The following is a 22,851-nucleotide window of genomic DNA, read 5'->3' as shown; positions in this document are numbered from 1 at the left end:
GCGATAGCACCACCACCACCACCACTACCAGCCATCCACCCTCACACACACACACACACACATATACACGCACACACATGTAGTTTATATTCAGGGAAAACGAGGGGGTACGCGAGCACTAACTGGTTATATTTGCGTAGACGTAATGAGGCAAGTTGGACGGGTATGGAGCTTGGGATACAGTAATAGTAGATGGCAGTAGGTAGCAGCAGTAGCAGCTAGCGGTGTGGAGTATCGAAGCCCGCTCGCTCGCGAGCTTCAAGATATATACCATGGCGCGAGCGTATATAAAATTAGTTCAATAAAGCTACATCCACGGCATCGAGCTGTACAAACTGTGTACAAATATATAAAGGTATATAGTGTAGGTACAGTGACGAGCCCGCCGTAGGACACGAGAAGAGACTCTCCATGGCACATATAGCCCATACATGTATAACGATCTCTCGTGCGCAGCGGCAGTGTCGTTTTAACTGCGCTGCACGTGTTACACACGACGAAAAGTATGAATGTAGTAAAAAAAAAAGCTGTAAGTCCGCGCGCGTAAGCAGGAATATATCGATAGTTTTTTGCCGCACGCGATTTTCATTAAGGCTGCAGCGTGAAAAGTTCGAAATCGCATCCTGAAGAATCGTCGTCGTCGCCGTTGTCGTGTAGTCGAAAGACGCTGCATTTAGCGCGCGACATATCGGAGCTCTTGCCAGCACATCCATTATGCATATAATACAAACGCATTTAAACGTTTCGTCGTCGTATTCGTCCTCCTTCTCCTCCTCTTTACTTTGGACGTTGTCGCAAATGAAGAACGAGAATATATATACATGTACCATATATGCACTAGTAATTTTCAATATCACGCTCTGCAGACGCGTGAAAAAGGGGGAAAGATACTTGTTAAAAGTCTGACGAGCGAGCTGCTGCTGCTGCGCGTGCGAAAAGCCTCGAGTGTCCGACTCTCTAACGAGCGTCTTAATGAGGGGGAGTACACACACTGCACACAAGTGTATGTGTGCGGGCGCATACCATATCTGTACGTACACATGTGTGCTCTTCGTGGGTGCGTACATGTGTTTGTGCGTGTATACATGTGCGAGAGAGAGAGAGAGACCGACACCACCGAGCTCTACGGAGGGAGTCAAAGAGATGTCCTTGTTTCCATGCTCGCGTACATACACAAAACATATGTAGAGGACTGACACATACAACGCGGAACCTTAGCGGATTTTACTAATAAACGCGCATAAACGCGTGCTACTGCCTTGTAAAGTCTCTTTTTGGTTTAATGATGCGGCGTTATACGTACGCCAACGCAACGCGACGCGGCTCGGCACACAGAGACCGACTGAATATATATCCACCAGCTCTTTTTCGGTAATGCGCGCTCGCGAGATACACGACGGCGTGTGCCCGCATGGTCGCGTACACATGCTCCTGAATTTCTAAACACACATACACATATTATACGCGCACAAGCGGAAATGAAGAATATTTATATCGCCGCGCACGCGGCAAAAAGATGTTCAATATTTGCAGGTTATACGTCTCTGCGTAAGGGAAGCGAGGCATATAATACATAAAGTCGAGTCGCAGCTCTTACCTACCTTACGGTCTAAAAGACATGGTCATACGTCTGAATCGTCGTCGTAATAAAGCTCCGCGCGGTGTGCGTACACGCCTATGAGGAATATATAGAGAGCCACGAGGCTAGAACGGGCTAATACTAGTAAAATATTTGCGTGGGCCAAGTGAGTGAGAGAGAGAGAGAGAGAGACACGTGGGATTCGAATGGCAGCGAGGATGGTGCTGCGTGTACGCTTCTCTGGCCCCGCTGAGGCCTGTTACACGGTCAGCTAACAACCCCTTAGCTTCTTCGTCGATCTCTGTCTCTCGCTGCTCTAGCTCTATCTCGGGGGAAGGTGTCAGAGGCGACGTTTAACTATTGTTTGATCGCCTCTGTTGCTGCTACTGCGCTATAACAGCCTTTAGCCCTCCTTATAACTTTCCTCAGCAACGGAATTTTTCGTAAAAATGAGCTTGCAGCTGTTTCGATAATTATAATTGTACTTTAGTAATTTGGTTTTTTACTTCTATAACAGATAAACGCAACTGACTTTAAAAAAGTCGAGTGCAATGAAACAATATCATTGATCATTTCACGATGAAATACAACGAGTTTTATTTCATTTTCATAAAGCAATCACTTTCATTTCCGAGCCTGGCTCTGTACTTCAATTAACACTATTACCGATTTTCACCGAACCCTAGTCATAATGAATTTTTATAATTTCACATCCAGATTCTGAGTTCCCCGCTGGCGATAATTTATATAAATAATGATTATAGAAAATTGTTTTTTTTTTTTGCTTGTTTGAACTCGAGACATTGAAACCTGCATCATTTTCATTTCCTCGTGTCCGAAAAAAAAATCGCGAGTCAGTGAAAGCTGTACGTGTCGTTATAAGTATCACGCGAGCGTCATTTACACGTACATCATCCATCAATCAAACGACTCCAGCGAGCAGATATCTCTAATAATTTATCATTCATCCAAAACATTGATGGTAAAACACAACATTTAACTGTACATGTTCGGTATAGGCAGGCAGGCTCGTACCCTTTCTTCCTCTCTCTTTTTTTCTTCTTTTTTTTTAAGTAAGGAGGAGGTAAAAAAAGGTCACTGCCAATTTTCCATCGTCGAAGAATACATATTTGCATAAAAAGACGCGCTGCTACCGCTTCTCTCGTAGACGGACTGTACGACGAAACTACGCAGCGTCAGGCTCGTCGTGCATATAGGACTCATATCCCGGAAAATAATTCGAGCAAACAAGCGAAACGGCCCTTGGAGGTAAAAATCCACCATTAAAACATGTCTGCTTCTAGCTACGTAGTGCCCCAGCTGCTTATACACATATATAAGTCGTCTGAAAAGAGAGTCGTAAGAGAGAAAAAGCCGGACATGGAGTGCATTTAACGAAAATACTCCTTGATATTCCCGGGACCCGGGGTATTTTCTTAGTCCGTCACTAGCTAGCCTCGTCTCTCCATCCCTCTATCTCTTCTCCGCTCTCCCTTCAGGAGGCCAGTCATCCGGCAGAATTACAACACTTTTCTATATGTACGTACGAGAACGAGAAATATATCTGCGTAGGTCGGTAGCTCCGTTTGGAAAAATACACACAGGGGCGCACACGTACGTATGCGTTTGCGTATACAGAGCTGGACATCGTTATCCCGTCGAAAAATTCGCGTAGCGCCAGCTTTGTATATGCGAAACAATATTCTTGCGTCGTGTATATCGTGCACGCAGCTAAAGCATATATAAGTGAGCACGGAAATTCCTTCGTTTTTCTTTTGTTCTTCGTTTCTAGACTTTACCCTCCCCCGTTCCTGTTTCCCAGGCTTTCTCCTATATACCTAACGTCCCTGTTGAACTCGATGCGAGTAGGTAACTACTACGCCGAAAGCTGCACTAAACATGTTTTGACTGTATATCTGCGTTTTACCTTATATTATGCTCGCGCGGGAGTATACTTATATCCTCCTGCGTCACTTGCCACTGACCGGCACAGCTCATTATAGGAATATTTGTCTAGGGTCCGTTTTCCTCCGTTCTATTTAAAACGAAAATATTCTCTATACGATTTTTAGATGAATAAACTCACTCAATTCAGTACTTTATTTTGTCATTGTACAATAGATTTTACATGTGACATAAAATTCATTACTGCTCAAGTTTGTAAGGAACTGTCTACATGCAGAAAAAATAGGGTAGTACGAGAGACGAGGCCTAGTTCAAGGTGCAGCGCATTTGCGAGACCAAAGACAGCCCGCTGCACACGGACAAACGAAGAGAAAAAGAGATGTTTGTCATGCACATGAGGCTCTTGCGAGGACGGGCCAGCTTGCGCAGCTTCATAGCTGCTGTCTCTCTGACGGACTTGAAACGCGCAGCGCATTGTAGTTACCCGGCGCGCAATCGCATATATATAGGATAAAATAGACCGCACTTTTGCAGCGACGACCTGCGGAGTCGCTGAGGAGCGGGCTCAAGGAATAATTACTGCGAGCGTCGGGTTTAACGAACCGGGATAACACAATGATCATATACGTCTCTTTAGCTTATGCGGCCTTTTTCAGACTCAAATTGATTTAATGGAAGCTCTTTCGCGCATACACGATGACAAACCTAACGTGTCTTGCGTTTACATCGATTTGAGGTTTCGAGTTCGGTTTCGCGAGTCAATTTAACGAAAGCTCGAGTGATTCTTAAGAGGCGGGTACGTCGCAGGCGCAACGAGAGATGCGCAAAAAACAAAGAATCCGGTAGTGGTTGTTCTAGCCCTCGCGGAATATCATCTTGATTATTATGCGTACACATATACGTGCGTGTTGTCGAGCATTTTTGCACGATCCTCTCAGGAGCAACAATGAGGAGAGCTAGGAGCCAAGCGTGTATAGTACACTGACGTATACTAATTGGACGTGCGTTGCAAGATCACCTCTCGCTATATATTCGTGATGCAAATAGGAGGGATGTTAAGAGGCAAGTTCGAGAAAGAAATACATATATCTAAAGAAGTTATGGAGAGGGAACAATGATTATGATGCAGGAGCCTTCAGGACTTTTTCCAAGATTCGCGTATTATAAACTTTTTTGCACGTTTATTCGCTAACTTTTTTTTTATTTACTCACGCGCTAATTTTTAAGACGAGATAACCAGTTACGCTATGTTTGCGTATATGGTTGATTCTCCCGAAGTCTGCTTTTTCGGGTATAGAAAATAAAAAAATGGTGAAAAATTTTTTTTTACCTTGAACGGCGCGAACTAGTTTACCCTTTTTTTATCCATAAAATATAAGTCATTGAATCTGGGGCCTTGAGATGTCGTTTTACGAAAACTAGGTCCAATTCTATGCTTAAAATGGACTATTTTCGGGTACAGAAGTGACACACACGGAGGTGACAAATCACTGCTTTAATCAACTAAGTATGAAAAATAAGAAACGCACAAAATTTTCCGTACAACCCGAAATTCGGTCATGAAAAACGAGTCTTTTGACGGCTGCTTTTGCATCACACTCGCATACGCTCGTGCGCTAACCTAACTTCGCGTTACCAGAAAGTGCGACTTATGCATCGGAAAAGGGGGCATAAATTTTAACTTAGCACAGTGCTATAAAATGTTGTACGATACTCGTGACATAGGGGACATAGGTGACATAGGGTTAATTATGCCACTAGTATCGTAAAGTACTATTTTAATTATAATATTGTTACATTATTGTATTATTTATTGGCTCGTCAACCACAACGCAATTGACTTCTTTTTTCTTTTTCTTCATCAGGCCTTGAATTTTTCGTGGCTTGATCCTTGGCAGGTATTTAATGTTTATACAGGAGATGGGGTCGGGAATCGAACCCCGACCTCCCGGGCAGAAAGCAGAGTCTCGGCCCACTGGGCTACCGCGATTTTAGTTTCGTGACGAGGATACGCCATCTGTGGTATTTTAATTTAACTAAATTATTATACATCTCGCAGCATCATTTTACAACCAATCAGAATTCTTATAAACTGCTCACGCTTCGCACCTCCGTTACACCGAGCGATTTTTTAAATAATTTTATGGTGACGGACTCCGAAAAATATACGAATAAAGAAGCCATCAAAGTTGGTCTCATTTTCTGCAAATTACACAGGTATTTGATCGTTTGGTGAGCTCCGAGCCGAGCCGAACCGATCCGATTGCAATAATTTGTACGTGATGGGTGCCAGTCATGCAAAAGAGCTTCGTTATCGAGGATAGCCTTCTCTCTGTACATATATATTCACCCATCGTCTCTCGTGCTCCGTAGAGGATTCGAGTCCGTCTCATTAGGGTTTGTGCGCCCAATCTAGGGAGCCGAGCTGTAGCGTTATACATCAACATATAGCTATCAACCGAACTACACTCATTTGCTGTTGCTCTTCATTTTTCCAATCCTACCCTTTGCTGTGCCGATGATTTCAGTACTGATGAATATGAGCTTTAATAATGCACCATTGTCTATCTTCAATCGAAGTGCAAATACGAAGTGCAAATAGTATCGATTTGTTGCGATGAACGGATTAGAAATTGAAATCGTTAAAATATTCCGGCAGTTTGTGTGTCAGCAATGAATACAAACGGAAAAAGATCGGCAACAAACCTTTTACGCCTCGTCCGATAGACGTGTATATCGCTTTCAATCAATTTCTTCTCTGTGTCGGGATATTATGTCGACGCGATCGCGTCCGAGGCGGCGGTATACGGTCGAAGCCAAAACCGCCGCTCTGTCGCACGACGGCAAAGAGAGTCGAATTGTATGAGGCCAAAATAGTCGATCGATTCTCACCAATTATTAGTTGCCTAACTGTTCGTTGATTGGAAGAATAGGTTTGATAGAATTTCCACACACGGCGAGGGCACCTGGAATACTATAGTAGCGGCAGCAGCCTAGGCCGATATAAAGCAGCGGTGGCGGTGCTGCTGCAGCCGTGGTAAATTAACCCTCGAGCAGTTTATATATATACATATGATACATGTAAAAAGCTCACGACAAAAACCAACATATCACGTTCTCAATTTCGTCAAATTCTGCTGTCGAGGCATTTTTGTTCCTCCCGATCCTTTTTGTCTTCTTTTGCTCGCAATATATACCTTGCGCAGAGCCGCCCATCCACCCACCGAGTCGCGCGCGCTCAACGTTCGACACCGTTCGTGCACTGTTACGGTTTCTGCACGTGTGCGGGATTCCCGATGAAACAATCATCGATCAGTATGTGTGTATGGGCTCACACTCATGGAAAAACTGTAAGCTACTATATAAACGAGCGCACACACGACTTTTGAATTCATTCGCAAAACCTCGCTGTACATGTTTCGCTTTTTCGATACAACGATGTTTGTTTTTTTGGTCGTTTTATATTGTGTTTATTGGCTCTCTTTTTCAGAAAAAGATTTGTAAAAAAAGTTAGAGGGTATCTGCAACAAAGGTGCGTACATACACATCTTGCAATGGAAGTGGGACTTTTTGATTTGAATCGAGCTTTTTGACGGTGGGGTAATTAGCGTCGACTATTGGTTCATGAATACAGTATTGATTGCTTATAAAACCGATAGCAATTACAGCACAAATTTGATCTTTGAATTTTGTCAATTTCGAAGCTGTTGAAATTTGGAAAAATATAATATTTCCTGGTAAAATAACACAAAAAAGCTTACGGCAAACTCAAGGGAAAATAAAAATAACTTACCGTTTTAATGGCATTTACCTGGAAAATAAATATTTACGCGCACTCGCAGACACGAAACGATGGACAACGCGAAAAGCTGCTACACGCAGAGGCAAAGTGTACAGTAGTATCTTGCTACAATGGCATGTACATCGCTAATCCTTCGTTAACGAGCCATTTTTTCTCCCGTTTCTCACCGGAGCCGACATTCTACCCTTGAGGATGATCGTCTTCTGCTTCGAACATCTAATTGTCGCTCGATACCGACGCAGACACGCATATAATTCGATCGACAGAGAGAAAAAAAAATGAGGGAGATTATCTCAATATTGGCCCGTGCCCCTATGCAATACAAAGTTGCTCGTTGCGATTGAGCTAGGTAAGGAGTAAGGGAGGGAAGGGGAAACTCAATCCAATTTAACACTGCGGGTCCGAACTAGGGTGCCGCTGATTAAGGCGGCGAGCGCCCGGTATATATATGTAGCCAAGGAAAGCGAAGACGAATCAGCACGAAGTGCCTGTTTATAGGGAACGTACGGTCGGGTCTTAATTGGCCTTTGCTTAACTCTCATATCTTTTATACAAATATGCGCACTCGCTATTTCAAATAAAGAGGAAAAGAACAGCAAATGAGCAAAGTCGCAGATGTGCAAAAAAAAGGGTCGACTTGCGCGCAACTTATATATAATTTTTGGTGCAAAATAAAAGCAGTTATTATTCCAGGCGTTTCTCTCTACTGCTCGATGAAAACAACATAAGTACACGCATACGCATAGCATTGGTCTAGGAGAGGGCGGAGGAGATAAACCCATGTCCTTAACCGCTGATAAAAGTATTTTCATTAAATTCTTCGGCTATTCCGCGTAAGAGAATCCCAGAAAGCCGTTAAAAAAGTCTCCTGTACACGCACGGATGGGGGCTACTTCTAGCAGCAGTGTGTATAAGGGTTGGCGCGAGCCGTAGAAAAGCCGCCGTTTTGAGAGTCGACTCGTGCCGATATATATATAAATCCAATAACGCAGTCTCTTTTGCCTCGCTCGCAGGCTAGGCTCGACTTTTTTTCATCCCATACGGACTATACGTGCACGTATAATTTGACCTAGGTTTATTTGGGACGGCAAGTCGTATTTCTGCGGTTACTTTCTCGTCTTTTTTTCTTTTTCTCCTTCCACGTCTGCTCGTAAAAATTGTCAAGAGAAGCCGCGAGCGTAGCGCGATACATATACGATGAATTTTCGTGGATTATATGTATTATATATAATAAAAACCACAAGTGCGCACGCGTATGGCGACCTAACAAGTTCACGACAAGCAAATATTAAATCACCATAATATACATGAGTATTGTAAACGAATTTTTTTGGGGGGTGAATTGGAAAAAAGAGAAAAAATTACATACTCGGACGCGCAATACGAGCTACTGCCGCACCGCTATTATAATATACACATAATTCGCGAAAAAAAGAGTATTATCACAGACATCGGTCTAAACGTTCGCGAGGCTCGCTCGATATAAGTGTATATGTCTCGAGCTGCTTATCGCGCGGCATTGGCAGGAAAAAAATTTGCTTTCGTATATATACGGTGTACACACGCGTCGATAAATAATTGAGCACTACTAGTGCACATACAGGGTACTCGCACATACAGAGAAATAGAGGGAGGAGAAAAGAGAGAGAGAACACTTGTCTAAGCAAGCGATTACCGACACGCGAGCATCTCTTTCCCCCTGCGAGCGTATACACAGTGTATGTACGTGTTTGTTTCCCTTATTTTATACATGCATGGGTGGTGTGTATGTGTTTTGTGTGCAACACAACATACATAGTATGAAATTCTCATTTATAGCAGAATAAAACCAGCACTTGCGATGTTCAAGATAAGTAATAGCTTTGCAAGATCGACGTATACACACACGCAATGTCGCTGTACGTTTATCGCGAATATTTGCCTCTTACAGTATTAATAAGTAACAACTTTGAGCCACCCCCGTGGCATTGTATATAAGCCGACGGGCATTTATATATCGTTCGAGACAATTTTACGTTTCGGTTTACTTTTTTGGGACCGAAAAAGGCTCGAAGCCTCTAAATAAAATATTTGTGAAAAAATGCTCTTTGCTTCTGGTTGCGTGTGGGCCAATAAATTTCGAAAATAATTACACTTCCACTACTGGTGGACAGACACGTTATGGGCGTCATACTGGGTACTCGATCAGGCAAAAGGGGTATATATAAGTATCCGGTGTCCGTTAGATTCGAGGGCTCATAATTACTTTTAACATTTCACTAGCTGTCGCAGTATATAGACACATAAATATCTGATTCACCACTCGCAAAACATGAAATTTTCGTTTCTATAGTTGTAACTAGCTAATGGCGGAATCTTGCGCTCAATTCATTGCCGAGCTATTATTACCGCCTACAAGTGTATATATGGCGTAGAAAGAGAAAGAGATCCATCGATACACGAAAAGAGAGAGAGAGAGAAAGTGAATGTAAGGGAGAGAAAAGCTTGGCTCGGCGCACATATTATATACGTTGTGTATGGTCGTATCAATGGTGGTTGGGGGAGAGCGGTGTGTATAGGAAGGAGGTTAAGGTGAAACATCAAGTTTCGAACACGGTAATGCACTCGACGACGTGTCAAGCCGAGAAGAGGGATGAGAATGATGTGGAGGAGGTAAAGAAGGGAGAGAGTGTGTAAATGCAACTACTCACAGAAAAGTATACTCATTTCTATATAGATATTGCTACTTTTATATACCTTTTTACTTTGTCTCTCTCTCACTCTCTCCATCACTCCCTCACTCGATGTATAAAGACTCCAAGTTTTTACTTTCAAGAAGAATATTTAAGCTTTTTTTTCCTTCTCGCGTTTTTTACCACACCAACTCCTCTCTCTTTTCCAAAGCTCGCGAGTTTTTTTCGTCGATGCGCGAACGATGCGCGCGCGAAGCTCGATTGAACTCGAGCGAGAAGTTGGACGCTCTGAATGATAATACCATGAAAGCAGCCCCGCAGCTTTACTCTCGACACATTTGCCAACACCTATCTATACACTGCAGAATGTATACAGATAGTGAGAGAACTGAAAAATAAGAGGATTGCTCGTTACGTCAGTGATATATACACGACTCACAACACGAGCATTGCTCACCCAGGATCGATCTGATATGGTGATTTTTTGTCAGAGAGTGCGAAAAATTCATCGCTCGCGCTCGCCATTGAGATCCAGCGGGGAATAAATAATACGCCTGGCCCAGCCACCCTCATCCTCCTCGAAAGCTTTTCAAAGTTATACGCAGCAAAATGAAACAAATTAGCTCGAGCTCTCTCTCGTCAAAAGAAGAAGCCCGAATCGAAATCCTCTCGAAATTTGCGTTCGTATGTGCATGGGGCGCGTGAGCATAGAACCATACACTCGCGTGCTCTTTCTTTTTTCTCTCTTTCTACCCACTCCCTTCTTTGTAGACGAGAAAAAAATCAATTCGTCAATTAGCTTCTGGTTGCAGGCACGAGACTCGCTGCGTTATCATATTTTTTTTCGTATATGCATAGACTACAAAAAGCAAGTGAGAGAGGGTGCAACAAAGAGAGAGAGAGAGAGAGAGAGGAGGGAAGGAGAGAGAAAACGAGCTGAAGTATTTTGCGAGAGCCATAAATCTATTTATTGTTTATCATGATTAGCGCGCGTGAGTGTGTATACGGTGTTCCCTCTTTCCCATAGCCACGAGCGTGCAGTGCTGCTGCACACGTGCGCGCGACGCACTAGCAGCGATGCATCAATTAAGGTCTATACAGGTGCTCTACATGCGCTGCTTCAAAGTCCACAGCAGTATGCGTATGTTGTATATATGCGTGAGTGTAAATATACACCCTTACCCACACACACACACACACACACACACACACATTCGCACACACACTCGGAGATATCAGACGCTAAAAGCTAAAAGCTTTCCCATATTTCATTAGTTTCCCGACCCAGGCTAAATCCCAACCCCGGGCCCTGTTGAGGAACGCGCGGCGTGTGTATATACATATAGCTATATTGTGTATACGCGGAAGCTTTCATAGATCCAGCACGAGCCTCCCGCTTCCGTTGACCAAAGAGCAAAAGAGCGAGACACAGAGAGAAAACGAAAGGCCTATATGCTACTCGGCCGCTAATTACGTTGGGATTCTAGTTTTCTCTTTTCTCTCGCGTGACCGCGTCGTGTTGCATACACACACTTGCAGCACAGCAAGCTTATTATATGTAGCAACAAGGAAAATGGCAGCCTAAAGGTATCTTAGCTGATCCTAAAGTATAATAACGTGAAATCGCGAATCATGCACGACGTCACCTTTTCTCTCGCGTTATCCTCGACGATGATCGAAGGCTCGATGATTTCGCTTGACGATTACAAAATTTCAAATGTCAAAAGGTCGGGATGCTTAATTGATAGAAAAGAGATAACGAGAAGCAGTTTCCATTTCGATGCGTCCAGCCGCGCGCGACAGCGTCAAGAAAGGAAAAGTAAAATAACTAGCGAGCACAGCTTTGATGTGATACTTGCGCTGCTTGACTTGGAACGTACTTACTGCACACACGCGACGATGCCGCAACGTCGTAATCGATCAATCAAGTGACAAAAGTAGAAAATCCGGAAACACACATCGTAAACGATGCAAGAACATTGTGGTATCTTGTCCTTACAGCGAGTGCATCACTGTAGTATCCACGCGGCAAATAACGAATAAAGTTTCGATTTCATGTTCGAATGAATGTGTCGTATTAACGTTCAACCGTGTTTTAATACTGAAATCTAATTTGCACGATTACACGTCGCCGAGTGCAAATATAAAATTATATCGTTCAGCGGAGAGTGAAAGTCTATTAGTCGGCTGAAATTTAAGGTAACTTTGCGAGATCGGGCTCTTTTACGTTGTCTTCAACGGTCGCACGCGCGACTCGTTTGAAATCGATAATAACAATAATTCTACCACCGAAGATTTCCGATACGCACACTCGGTACGGTCGCCGTACAGTAATGAGGAAAAATAAACTCGAGCGAACGTTGAAACTGTAGATAAGAGATTATAATCGGTCGTGTTTTATTTATTATCCGAGAAATTATAAATATTCAAGCGTGTCGCGAGTTCGATTTCTAACCGTTAATATAGGTGTAACCTTGGGACTAAATTAAGTATTCCGAGCGTACGTGATGCACTGATATTTCTACTTTTCTTCAATGGCTTTTATTCAAACAAAGAATACGTAATTCGATACTTGGAATAACATACTTTTTTGACGACGAAATACGGTTGCCATCTGTCGAATTATGCGTTTTATTTTTCATCTCAACGCCGCCATGATGGTAATTGGTTAATAACTGTATTTATTTATTAACTGATGAAAACACACAGGCACTATCAAAAATTCAGTTGAACACTAAAGCACTATTAAAAACGGAGTCCGGCCTATAAAGCAACAGTAACCCCATGAAATTCACTCACATTCACACCCATCACAAACTACTAACACATTTCGCTACCCGAACACTGAACACAACTCATAATCTCATACTCATAATCAACTTACTAATACTATCACTTAAAACTCGCTGTTATTATCACTGAAGTGCACGCGTCCATGCCAACTTTAACTACGTACAATTTCGAGAACAGCGTCTTCCCGCCTAACCGTCTTTTTCAAATACAACGAGTCGCGCGACTCGCGAGAGAGAGAGAGAGAGGCAAGTTCGCAGCAACCCAACGAGCATCACCTCCGAATATAGCTTTTGTTTCGGCGGGCGCGTGCCACTCGGCTCATCGGAAGCCTATAACTAACTGGCGCTCGAGTAGTCATTCGATACTCGTTTTTTTTAAACATTCGAACTATTTTGATGTTATCCCAATCGAGTATTTTAATGCACTATGATATGTTGGCTTCGAGTTGTTAGTGATGTTTGATATTTTACAGCTCAAATATGGATTTTACTACACTAAGGTAATCGAATAAGTGTAACAGTCGTCCGTTATAAATTCAAATTTAACCTTCTTAAATCAGTCTTCGTTACGGCGTGCTTATTAGGTTCGCACGGTAGAAAGTCGATGTTTGCTCCGACTTAATAATAAAAACTGATTTAATAACTGAAAGATTACATTTTCCAGTCTAAGACGGCGTATTAAAATTCAAATTTAACCTATACGATTCTCGACGTTGAATCGGCTCGCGAGCAGCCAACGAAATGTTTATGTCCCTTGCAAGGCAGCTAATAAAAGAAAACGACTGCAGCGTATCTTCGACAAGGATAATATTTTTCCAATTCCAGCCGATCGGGTCTCGTGTAATTTCGCGTGCAAGGAGCGAATGACCGAAAAAATACTCCAGCGACGTTATAGGTACACATTTATGCAGTAGAATAGACAAACATAAAGTCGTGCTGCGTTTTCTCAATATACCTATGTATAATGTCTGTGCAAGGGAACAAATTGATGAAGAGACTCGATCGTCCAACCCCAATTGTGTCGACGTTACAGATGTAGAGAACCGCCGAGCAAAAGAAGGGAAAGATATATATACATTATACACACGTACGGTATAACGTGTAAATGTGCGGTTAAAGCAGTTCTTCTGTCTATTGCTCGGCGCAGTGCGCGCGACAGTATAGTACATTATAGAGTCGAGAAAACGCAAACACGAAGAACGCGAGTCCGACGTGGGTTATACGGATTAAAGAGAATCGCTCATGCTCGGCTGTTGTGTGAGTGTGTGTACGTGTGTGTGTGTCCTTAATTATGCATTGTCAGTCTGATATATATACGTTACGTTGCGATTCCGAAAGCCCGACCTTTTGTACCTTTAGTGCAATTCGATGCTTTATACATCGTTTGTCGTCGAGTCTCATTCCTTTTTAACCTCGACGACGGCGAGCTCTCCTCGGAATCGGAGACGAGCACTTGGAAATTAATCCGATCGGATCGATTTTCACCGGCTGAGTAACTAGTAATTTTGAGGCGGTGCATACGTACGACGTACCCTCGCACAACAAACACGTTCTTCTTCTCGCTTTTTATTCGCCGAGTACCTATAATAGTAAATACGTGTGCCGCGTGATAAGAAAATTATGGCGCTCGCACGCGGGCACGCTCACGCGAGGGCCAGATTAGGCACTTGCGGAAATTTTTTTCTGCTCTTGGGCCTCGTAGGCGAGCGTGCCATTTAGAGCTCGCCGTGCTCTTGAGTGCCAGTGGAGAGTAAAAAAAGAGTGAGAGAGAGAGAGAAAGGGAAAAAAAGAGAAGCAAGCCCGAGACTCGACGGAGGAAAAAATTTGAACGAGCGTAATTATGTACAAAGAATTCATAATTATAATTTTTACACTGAGCTAGCTGCTGCCGCTGCTTCTGCAAGCTCGTCGGTGTACATACGTACAGGGGGAGATTTTTCTAAAAACGTGTGCGTGAGGGTAGGTAGAAACTACGGCAAAAAGAACAGAAATTAAGCGATCTCTCGGTTGGCGCATTATACTCTTAGACAGGTAACGAACGAAGAGTGACATTCTTGCGAGAGCTGCCGTTGCAGCAGTAGTAGCTCCGCTCGGCCGTTGATATGTGCAAGAGAGAGAATGAGATGAAAAAATTAACAAAAGTCACATACACGGAGACTCGCGGAAAAATCCAAGCCGTATACGTACGTCGAGAAGAATATTTAGCGATGATTTTTTTACTCTCTCTCCTTTTCTGTTCATTTTTTCGCTATGTACGGAGTTCTTTCTTCTTCGGGCAAAACACGTTTGCGCAGAGGCAAGGAAAAAAGGAAAAGGGTCAGTTTGGAAAATTAATTAATGTGCCGGACTGACTATGTACTGCATTCTCGAGAGCAGTAGCAGCGCCAGTAGCAGCAGTAGAAGCTCTCGTATCAGCGAGAGAGTAGGTGTATTGAAAAGCTAATTAGACCTCGAGCTCGAAGGTATTGAAACATTGCGCCGGGGGTTAGCAGTCGCGTAGTGTACACACACATAAACACATACATCATGGGTGTATGTATAGTAGGTAGAGTTGCGCTACTGCTTCGATGTGTATGTATGTGGAAAATTCTCGGGATCGCCCTTTACCGGATCGGCCCTTATTAGCGCGTGTTCGACATACGCTGAATTTCATGCCGCGCGCACGCTGCTGCTGTACGCCGCTATGTTGTGTTCCGGCGGCGGGGGCGAAGGAGGGAGGGGAAGTATATAGAGATGCACGCACAAAAGAGACGAGAGAGGGAGCTATATATACTACACATCGCGCACGGAGATCCGATTAAATCGATGACTTGCCTGAAACGCGCCAGTTTTTTCTCTTTTCTATGCCTACACGCGGGGCGCATAGCACATGCACGGCAGCAGCAGCAGCGGCATACGGCGTATAAAGTAACGCGAAAAACATCGAAACGTCATTCGGACATCGCTACCGAGTCATTTTTTACAATTGGCGTGTTCGGCGCGCCGATTGATCTGGCGGGGGTGCAGCGCAGGTAATCTGTGCTGCTGCTGCTGCTGCTGCGTGCCTCGCGCCCTATAACGTACAACGGGCGATTTACACTGGCAGAGAAAAAAAATCCACGCTAAAATGCTTCGTTCTGCGCGTTGTGTACAGAATTCCGAGGCCGTTATATGAGTGAGCAGAGTGAAAAGAATGTTTTTTCGGACGAGCCCCCGATGATTTTTCGATGATTTATTTTCCCGGCGCTTCCTGCACACTGCGTACGCTTGTGTAACCTGTAAAGCGTATAATTCCTCTTTGGCTTTTTTCACTCTTTTACCTCGCTACTGCTACTAGCTCGGCTTCTACTCCTCCTCCTACCAACGTCGCGCGCCTCTTCTCCTAGTCTTTAACGCGAAAAATACATTTGGGCAAAGATTAATGCGATTACGATACTGTACAAGAGAGCGAGATTCAAAAAAGCTCGGCGTCGTTGGGTTGCTGCCGACCAAATAGACCAAAGCAAAGCACGCCGTAATATAATTTCGAGAAAGAGCATGGAATTTAAAAATTATTATACGTGCTCGTACTCGCGTGGGCGGCAGTAACGCAAAAAGTGCGTACGATTTATTTTTGTTTCTTTGTTTTTGTTTTTTTTTTCAGCACCTCGGCCGAGGCATTTCTCGCCTCTCTTTCTCTCTCCGGTACTTGCGAGCTCTCGCGCATAGAGTGCGGTACACATAAAACAGGACACGGTGGGTGCTCGAAACACATCGAAGAACACGCGGGGAATAGACGTAAGTAGATAACGCGAGCGAGTGAGCGACGGTTTTTTTGCGGTATTTCTTTTTCCCCGCTATATAGCTGCCAGCCTACGTACGCCCGCGCAGACACGTATAAACGTTATACCCATACATGTACGCGTACTCACAATAACAAACGCAACTTCAACCGCACAGCCGAGTCTATTTATTTTTCCGTGAATCCTCCCTCCACCCCCTGTAAGAACGATTATATACTTTTTGTCTCTCGCGCGATCTCGTATATAATACGGTATGTAGTATGGGTGCGTGAAAAAGCTCAAAAAATTAATGATGCCCCCGCAAGCGGAGCATTTTTCAAGTCCGACAGAATCAGACTTAGAATTCGTGAAAAAATAGAGGAAAAGCTCGGGCCATTTTCGCCCCAGAGTCACTCGTTATATACACGCGCGCACACACACATGCGCGCATACATAGTGTTTCTATTTAATGATGTCTAAATTGTCATGCGCGCGAAAAAAGTGAGGGTGTGTGTGTGTGTGTGCGTTGGCGAAAATTAAAAGCGCGCGAGCGAGCGTCCGAAGAAAGCGGGCGTGTGATGACAGGGGTGAAGAGAGAAAGAGAGAGAAAGTCGTTTGCTATTTCTTGTTCCGAGCTTCATTTCAGGCACCGCTTTGTTTCCGCTTCTCGTTTTTTCTTCTTCGTCGCAATTTTCCCCCTTTTTTCCCTTCTCTTTTTCGTTGCATTTCCATATACCTACCTACAGACACACACACGGCAACGGCGGCGGCGTCGGCGGCGTGTATAATATAAACCGTTTTACTTACAGCGCGCTCGCGACACCCTGAGCGCTTACCTGTGTACAGCTCGTGTGTGCGAGTGTGCGGCGGCGCATCGCGCGCAAAATTTTCGTTTTTACAGAAAATTAAAAGGAAAGCGCGACACAATGCCAGAAGATACGCATGATGTTATATTATTCATCATAAAGACATGCATTTTTTTCTTTTTTTTTTTTTCAACAAATGCGAGCGCGACTGAATGTAAGCGCCGGTAGCAAGCGACGATGCTTTTTCTCCGGCACCCGCGAATTAAATGAAAAAATTTTTCCTTCTTTGCGCTGAAAATTATGTCAAGTGATTGTATGAATAATAATCAGGGTTAACGAGGAAAGCTGCGGTGCTTTGTCTCTCTCTCTCTCTCTCTCTCTCTCTCTCATGCTCTCCTTTCTTTTTCTTCGACTTCGCGCGGTAGCATACGTCGTTTAAAACCTCGTTAAAAAAAAATGTAACGAACGACTCGACGTTGGCATTTTTTGTCCCGAAATTTTTCGAAACAACAACAACAAAATTAATAACACTTCGGCCAACTGCGGCAGCTTTAATAACGACGCGTCCCGATTTTAATTAGAATATCGGATATCGAGAGGATGGCGTATTATAGATTTTGGCGCGACGACGGCGGCGGCGGTCACCGCCGCTTATAATCGTGTACCGCGCGCGCGATGTAATATGCTTTGTGTGCACTATACTCGCTGGGCTCTCGGCTTTCCTCTTCTTTGACAAATATCCGATAATTAGACATGTTTCAGTTAAAGCATATATACACTCGTTAATTGCTTTGTTGTCTTGCGTAGGAATCGAGATTCGAGGAGCTCGCTTAGCGCTCCATCTGGTAAGTGTATGTCAGAAGGAACTGCGGCGTGACCATGTCTGTCTTTAATTCGACTGAGCTTAGCCCCATATTTTCGCTCAATTTTAAATTAATTTTTTTAAATTAATTAAATAAAATCAAAACTAGACTAATATTCAAATAATATATTTTTGTTACTCATGCTGGCTTAATTCATTTAATTAATTTTTTTATTCTTTACAATCAAATCGATAATTATTGAGCGAATATACAGACAAATCCGTTGTGGTACTCATATGGATACATCGCTAATGGTATCAAGAAACTCGCTTTGCACCTTCGACTGGTAAGAATGGCGAAAGATATTCGAAAATCCGATTGAGAACTGAAGACAACTCGGATCCAACAATACCCAAATTGCATCACTTTATTACGTTTAAGCAAATTAAACTTTTTGATACCACGTGAAAGATATTCCAAATCGATAAGTACTATTATCCTTACTACTGGCTCAAGGCATAACGCAATGCTGGTTCGTAAGTAATAGAATAATTCAATAATTGGTGACTGTTTAAATAAATTCTAGATAACCACCAAATCTAAGCACCAGAAGTGAAACCAGTGCAAACGAGAGAGAAAGACAGACGACGAAGTTACGAAGATATGAGCGTCAAGCTCACTCGTCTGCGTTACTTACCGCAATAGAGGGGGCACAATAGCACAGTCTTGATGCTATCGAACGCCGGCCAATCGCAGCGAGCGAAACGAACAAATACTACACTGAGAGTCTGCGAGACTAATATAAGGATATCGCCGTACGAACAAACGGACCCTCGCTCTTTACTTCACGGCAGACAGCTTGACCTCCCTTACCCAACTGATTCTCGTGTATTCTACAAAGTGAGGTTAATGAATGTAACAGCAGTTTTTGGTAATTTGATAATTCGTATTTCCTATAAGGATCTGGCATCGTGATTCATGTAGCAAGATAACCATTATTTTAACAGACAAAAGGCAGGTATATCGAGATCTCTCGTCTCTGGTCGTGTCTGGTCATATTTTTCTGCGTTTTAGGATTTAGACGGACGTCTTGCCATCATAAGGTTACGATGTCAGATTGTACCTATACCTTGCAATTTTGAGTAGTGACTGTGGTGACTGACAGCAGCTATTTTATCTAAAAAAAAATAAGCGAACGGAAACAAAAGCATATCGTTTTTTTTCAGGAATAATGAACCACATTGATTGATAAAAGATTTTTGGGCTTAAGATAAAGTTTCTTCATACGTTAATATGTCTGATTGTAAAAGAAAAAAACTCTTCAGTGTGATCAGCGATAAATGTTGGAAAGGCAAGGATGTCGAGGACCTTGCTTTTTCGCGTGTCAACGAAGAGTTTAAATATGTCACTGACAAAGACATAAATTGGATTTTAACACACGCCACGGTGAAAGGTGACTCTAGGATCATCAAGTATTTCGCTAAAACCAAGATAAAAGTCGGGACTGACGAACAAGCGGGACGAACGGCGATCCATGCCGCCATCGAAAACTATACTTCCGTTCGCCGAGGGTGCAGAGGCAACTTTAATCATTTGAAAAACATTCATTTGCTTCTCGATATCTATGATGAAACCAATTACAGAAATGATAAAGGTTTGAGCCATTTTCACGTGGCTTGTTTGGTTGGCAATGTTAAAGCCATGCAGAAATTTATTGATAGAGGAGTTGACGTAAATCTTCTATGCTGTTACGATGGTAAGCCAACAACACCACTACACTTGGCTATTGAATTGAAACAAATTGAAGCTGCAGATTTGCTGTTGAGAAATGGTGCAGATCCAAATGTTAGGGGAGAGGATGGCATGACACCTTTAAATTACCTCTACAACGACTCCATTTATCATGCATCTATATATGGTAATCAAGACTTCACATTTGAATCAACCTACCATTTGGATTGTAAAGATATTGTTATGGAATGTGACACATTTTTAAAAATTATACAACTTCTCATCAGTTACAAAAGCGATATCAATGCAAAAGATTGCCATGGTAACAGTGTACTCTTTAAATTTTTTCGCAAGCAGAATTATAAACATTTCTTTCACAAAAGGGCTTTGGAAATTCTGTTTCAAAATAATGTAGATGTAACAAATGTTGACCAATATGGTCAAACAATATTACATTTAGCTATTGCTAGAAATTGGGTAAGAATGAATCAGTCCTGTAAAGGTTCTGATTGGTATGAAGATGAAGTTATTGCCTATGTAATTGAACAATCTTTGAAATTAGGAGCCAAAGTAAATGCTTGCGATCACAATGGGAATACACCCTTAAATTTGGCAGTGTCCTACTGTGATTATAAAGCAGTTCAATTACTGTTAGAGTACAATGCTGATATACACACAGTCAATTTTCGAGGAGGATTTTTAGAACGTACAAATAAAATTCTTCGTAACTTAGAAACAACTCAAAATATTCTTGATATCATTCAACTACTGAAGAAAAAAGGATTTCAAATGAATGAAAGTCATGAACTGTTAGTATTACAATTTTTAATTGGATTTGATAACATATCTCAAGAATACAATCCACATGTTGTATTGGAATTGGGTAATGATTTTTATTATTTACTTCTAAAATGGGAAAATAATGGTAGTTTTTTTCAGGTTCGTTTAACATAATTCAAAATTATATTGACTCCTTTCTTAGAAAGCATGAAAGAAGTAAGAGTGATAAAAGAGATTTACATGATAGTATTTGTTGTTACCTTGATGCTTTAAAATTTGGGAAAATGTTTGTGAAAAGAAACGAATACAAGTGGCTTAAAGATATGGTAAAAAATTTACATAGAAGAATTCCAGAATCACAATTGGGATATACAGAAAATTATTGTCCTGAAGATGTTGAAAGTAGTGTAAAAAAAGCTAGAAAAACCAAGATCAATGATTGCACATCCCTTCTGGATCTCTGTACTTCTACTCCTGAAAAAACTTATGCGCTTTTGAAAAATTCAAATTACAAGAAGATGGTAAATGGAAAAGAGTTTACAAGAAAACATGATTTTCTGGCGGGAACTATTAAAGGTTACATTGCAAAAGGTTTAATTAGAAAATATTTTAAACAAACATCAATGAAATTTTTACAACTACTGACATCAAATCGATTACCAGTACTTTGCTGTGAAGAAATTGTTAATTATTTAGATAATTATGATTTATTATTAATCTGTGAGTTAGTTATGAATGAAATCTAATTAGTTTTTAACTCTATAAGTAAGACTCGACGATAATTTATATAAATAAATCATCATGATATATAAATTAATCATCGTTTACTTGTTAACTTAACAGTACTTAACAGTTGATTTTATATTTAATTCCATAATAAGAACTTTTTTGTTTTTGTGATTTGAAAAGTTTCCTAATTATTTTCTACTTGTTTTATTTTTTGAATCTGATAAATATTTTGTAATTAAAAAATTTTCATTATTATAAAATAATTATGCCTGTAATACATGTTATTTACAAGTTAATTTTTTAAGTTAATTCTCGTGAAAAAAATTAGTGCAAAATACACAATTATTCCATAACTTTTTGACGTCTCTCATTGAATGTATCAATTACTGCAATAATTTCCATTACCCAGCTACATTTGTTCGCGTCGAGATGCGTGGTTTTCACTTTTTCCACAATAGATTCGTGCGAGCGTATCATAATCATTTACGTTCTTAAAATTCTGATACTGAAAAAAAAATATTCAAGAATTATGGGTAGTTGCTCATTTGGAAAAATCACATCGATTTTGGTAGTCCGAATAGTTCTGAATCGTTGATTAAATCATTCACTGTTGCATAGTGGTATTATTGGGCAGACAAGACTTTTGTCAAACTATAAATATCTGGTATTTATCAAAGTAACCTCGTGTGATTGCCCAATCTAAAATTTTATATCAAAAAATTCGTCCTTCCACAGTGAAATCAATCGTGGCAAAATTGTTGCGGGTCTCTAAATAATTACGATATCCATAAATAATATCCTCTAGCACAAGTGCCAGAGAATAAGTACATAAACGTAGCCGAGTATTCTCGTAACAATATAATATCATATCTGCCGGGGCTAATATTCCATGTGCGCTTATACACGAATAGCGCATAGTTGCGTTTAACACGCCGAGGAAGGCCGAATACCTCTTGAGCTTTGTGTGTGTGCTTCGTGCCATGATTTTTGCACCCGATTCAGCTGCTTAGGGCCATGCTGGAGGAGCCTGAAAATAGTTTCGACCACTGCGGAATTCATCCGTATACGCGTGTATATAACTTACGTGCAGGAGTCGTGCGGCCGATCGAGGCCGTAAAGCAGCTTCGAGGGCCGTCCCGATCCATACTCGGGCGCGAATTACTCGTAAATGTTGTATACCGCCAGCTCTCGACGCAAAGTCGCGACGAATAAGTATGCCCTGCATCCGAGATATTCTCTTCGGCAGAGCAGTTCGCTCTATTGTTGTCTACTGCACGCGTTGTGCTTACGATATGCTTAGCGGGGACGTTCGTGCACGTGTTCCGATCTTGTACCATGATGATGCTCGCGGAAAGTACCGCATCGAGGTATTTCCGAACTTGATATATACATTCAAAGCTCAACTTTGATAATAACTCGTTAAAGTATGTTTTCGCTCTACATCGTGAGCTAGCTTTTGTGTGCTTATTCGACGCGCTGCTCGAGGCACAGCGATGCACATAGCGATCCTAG

General features: G+C 42.0%; 1 protein-coding gene across 1 annotated transcript; it reads left to right on the top strand.

Annotated features, from left to right (window-relative positions):
• Positions 1–18,938: 18,938 nt before the first annotated feature.
• LOC106660019 (putative ankyrin repeat protein RF_0381) lies at positions 18,939–22,111 on the top strand. The gene is made up of 5 exons (XM_023461052.1): positions 18,939–18,999; positions 19,060–20,713; positions 20,770–21,330; positions 21,958–22,003; positions 22,075–22,111. Exons 2-5 carry the CDS (start codon positions 19,393–19,395, stop codon positions 22,109–22,111), a joined length of 1,965 nt encoding a protein of 654 aa, XP_023316820.1. The 5' UTR covers positions 18,939–18,999; positions 19,060–19,392.
• Positions 22,112–22,851: the final 740 nt, after the last annotated feature.

The sequence above is a fragment of the Trichogramma pretiosum genome, unplaced genomic scaffold, assembly GCF_000599845.2.
Source record: "Trichogramma pretiosum strain Unisexual culture from Peru unplaced genomic scaffold, Tpre_2.0 scaffold18, whole genome shotgun sequence".
In the NCBI taxonomy this organism is placed as follows: domain Eukaryota; kingdom Metazoa; phylum Arthropoda; class Insecta; order Hymenoptera; family Trichogrammatidae; genus Trichogramma; species Trichogramma pretiosum.
This window is presented reverse-complemented; position numbering and strand designations above follow the sequence as displayed.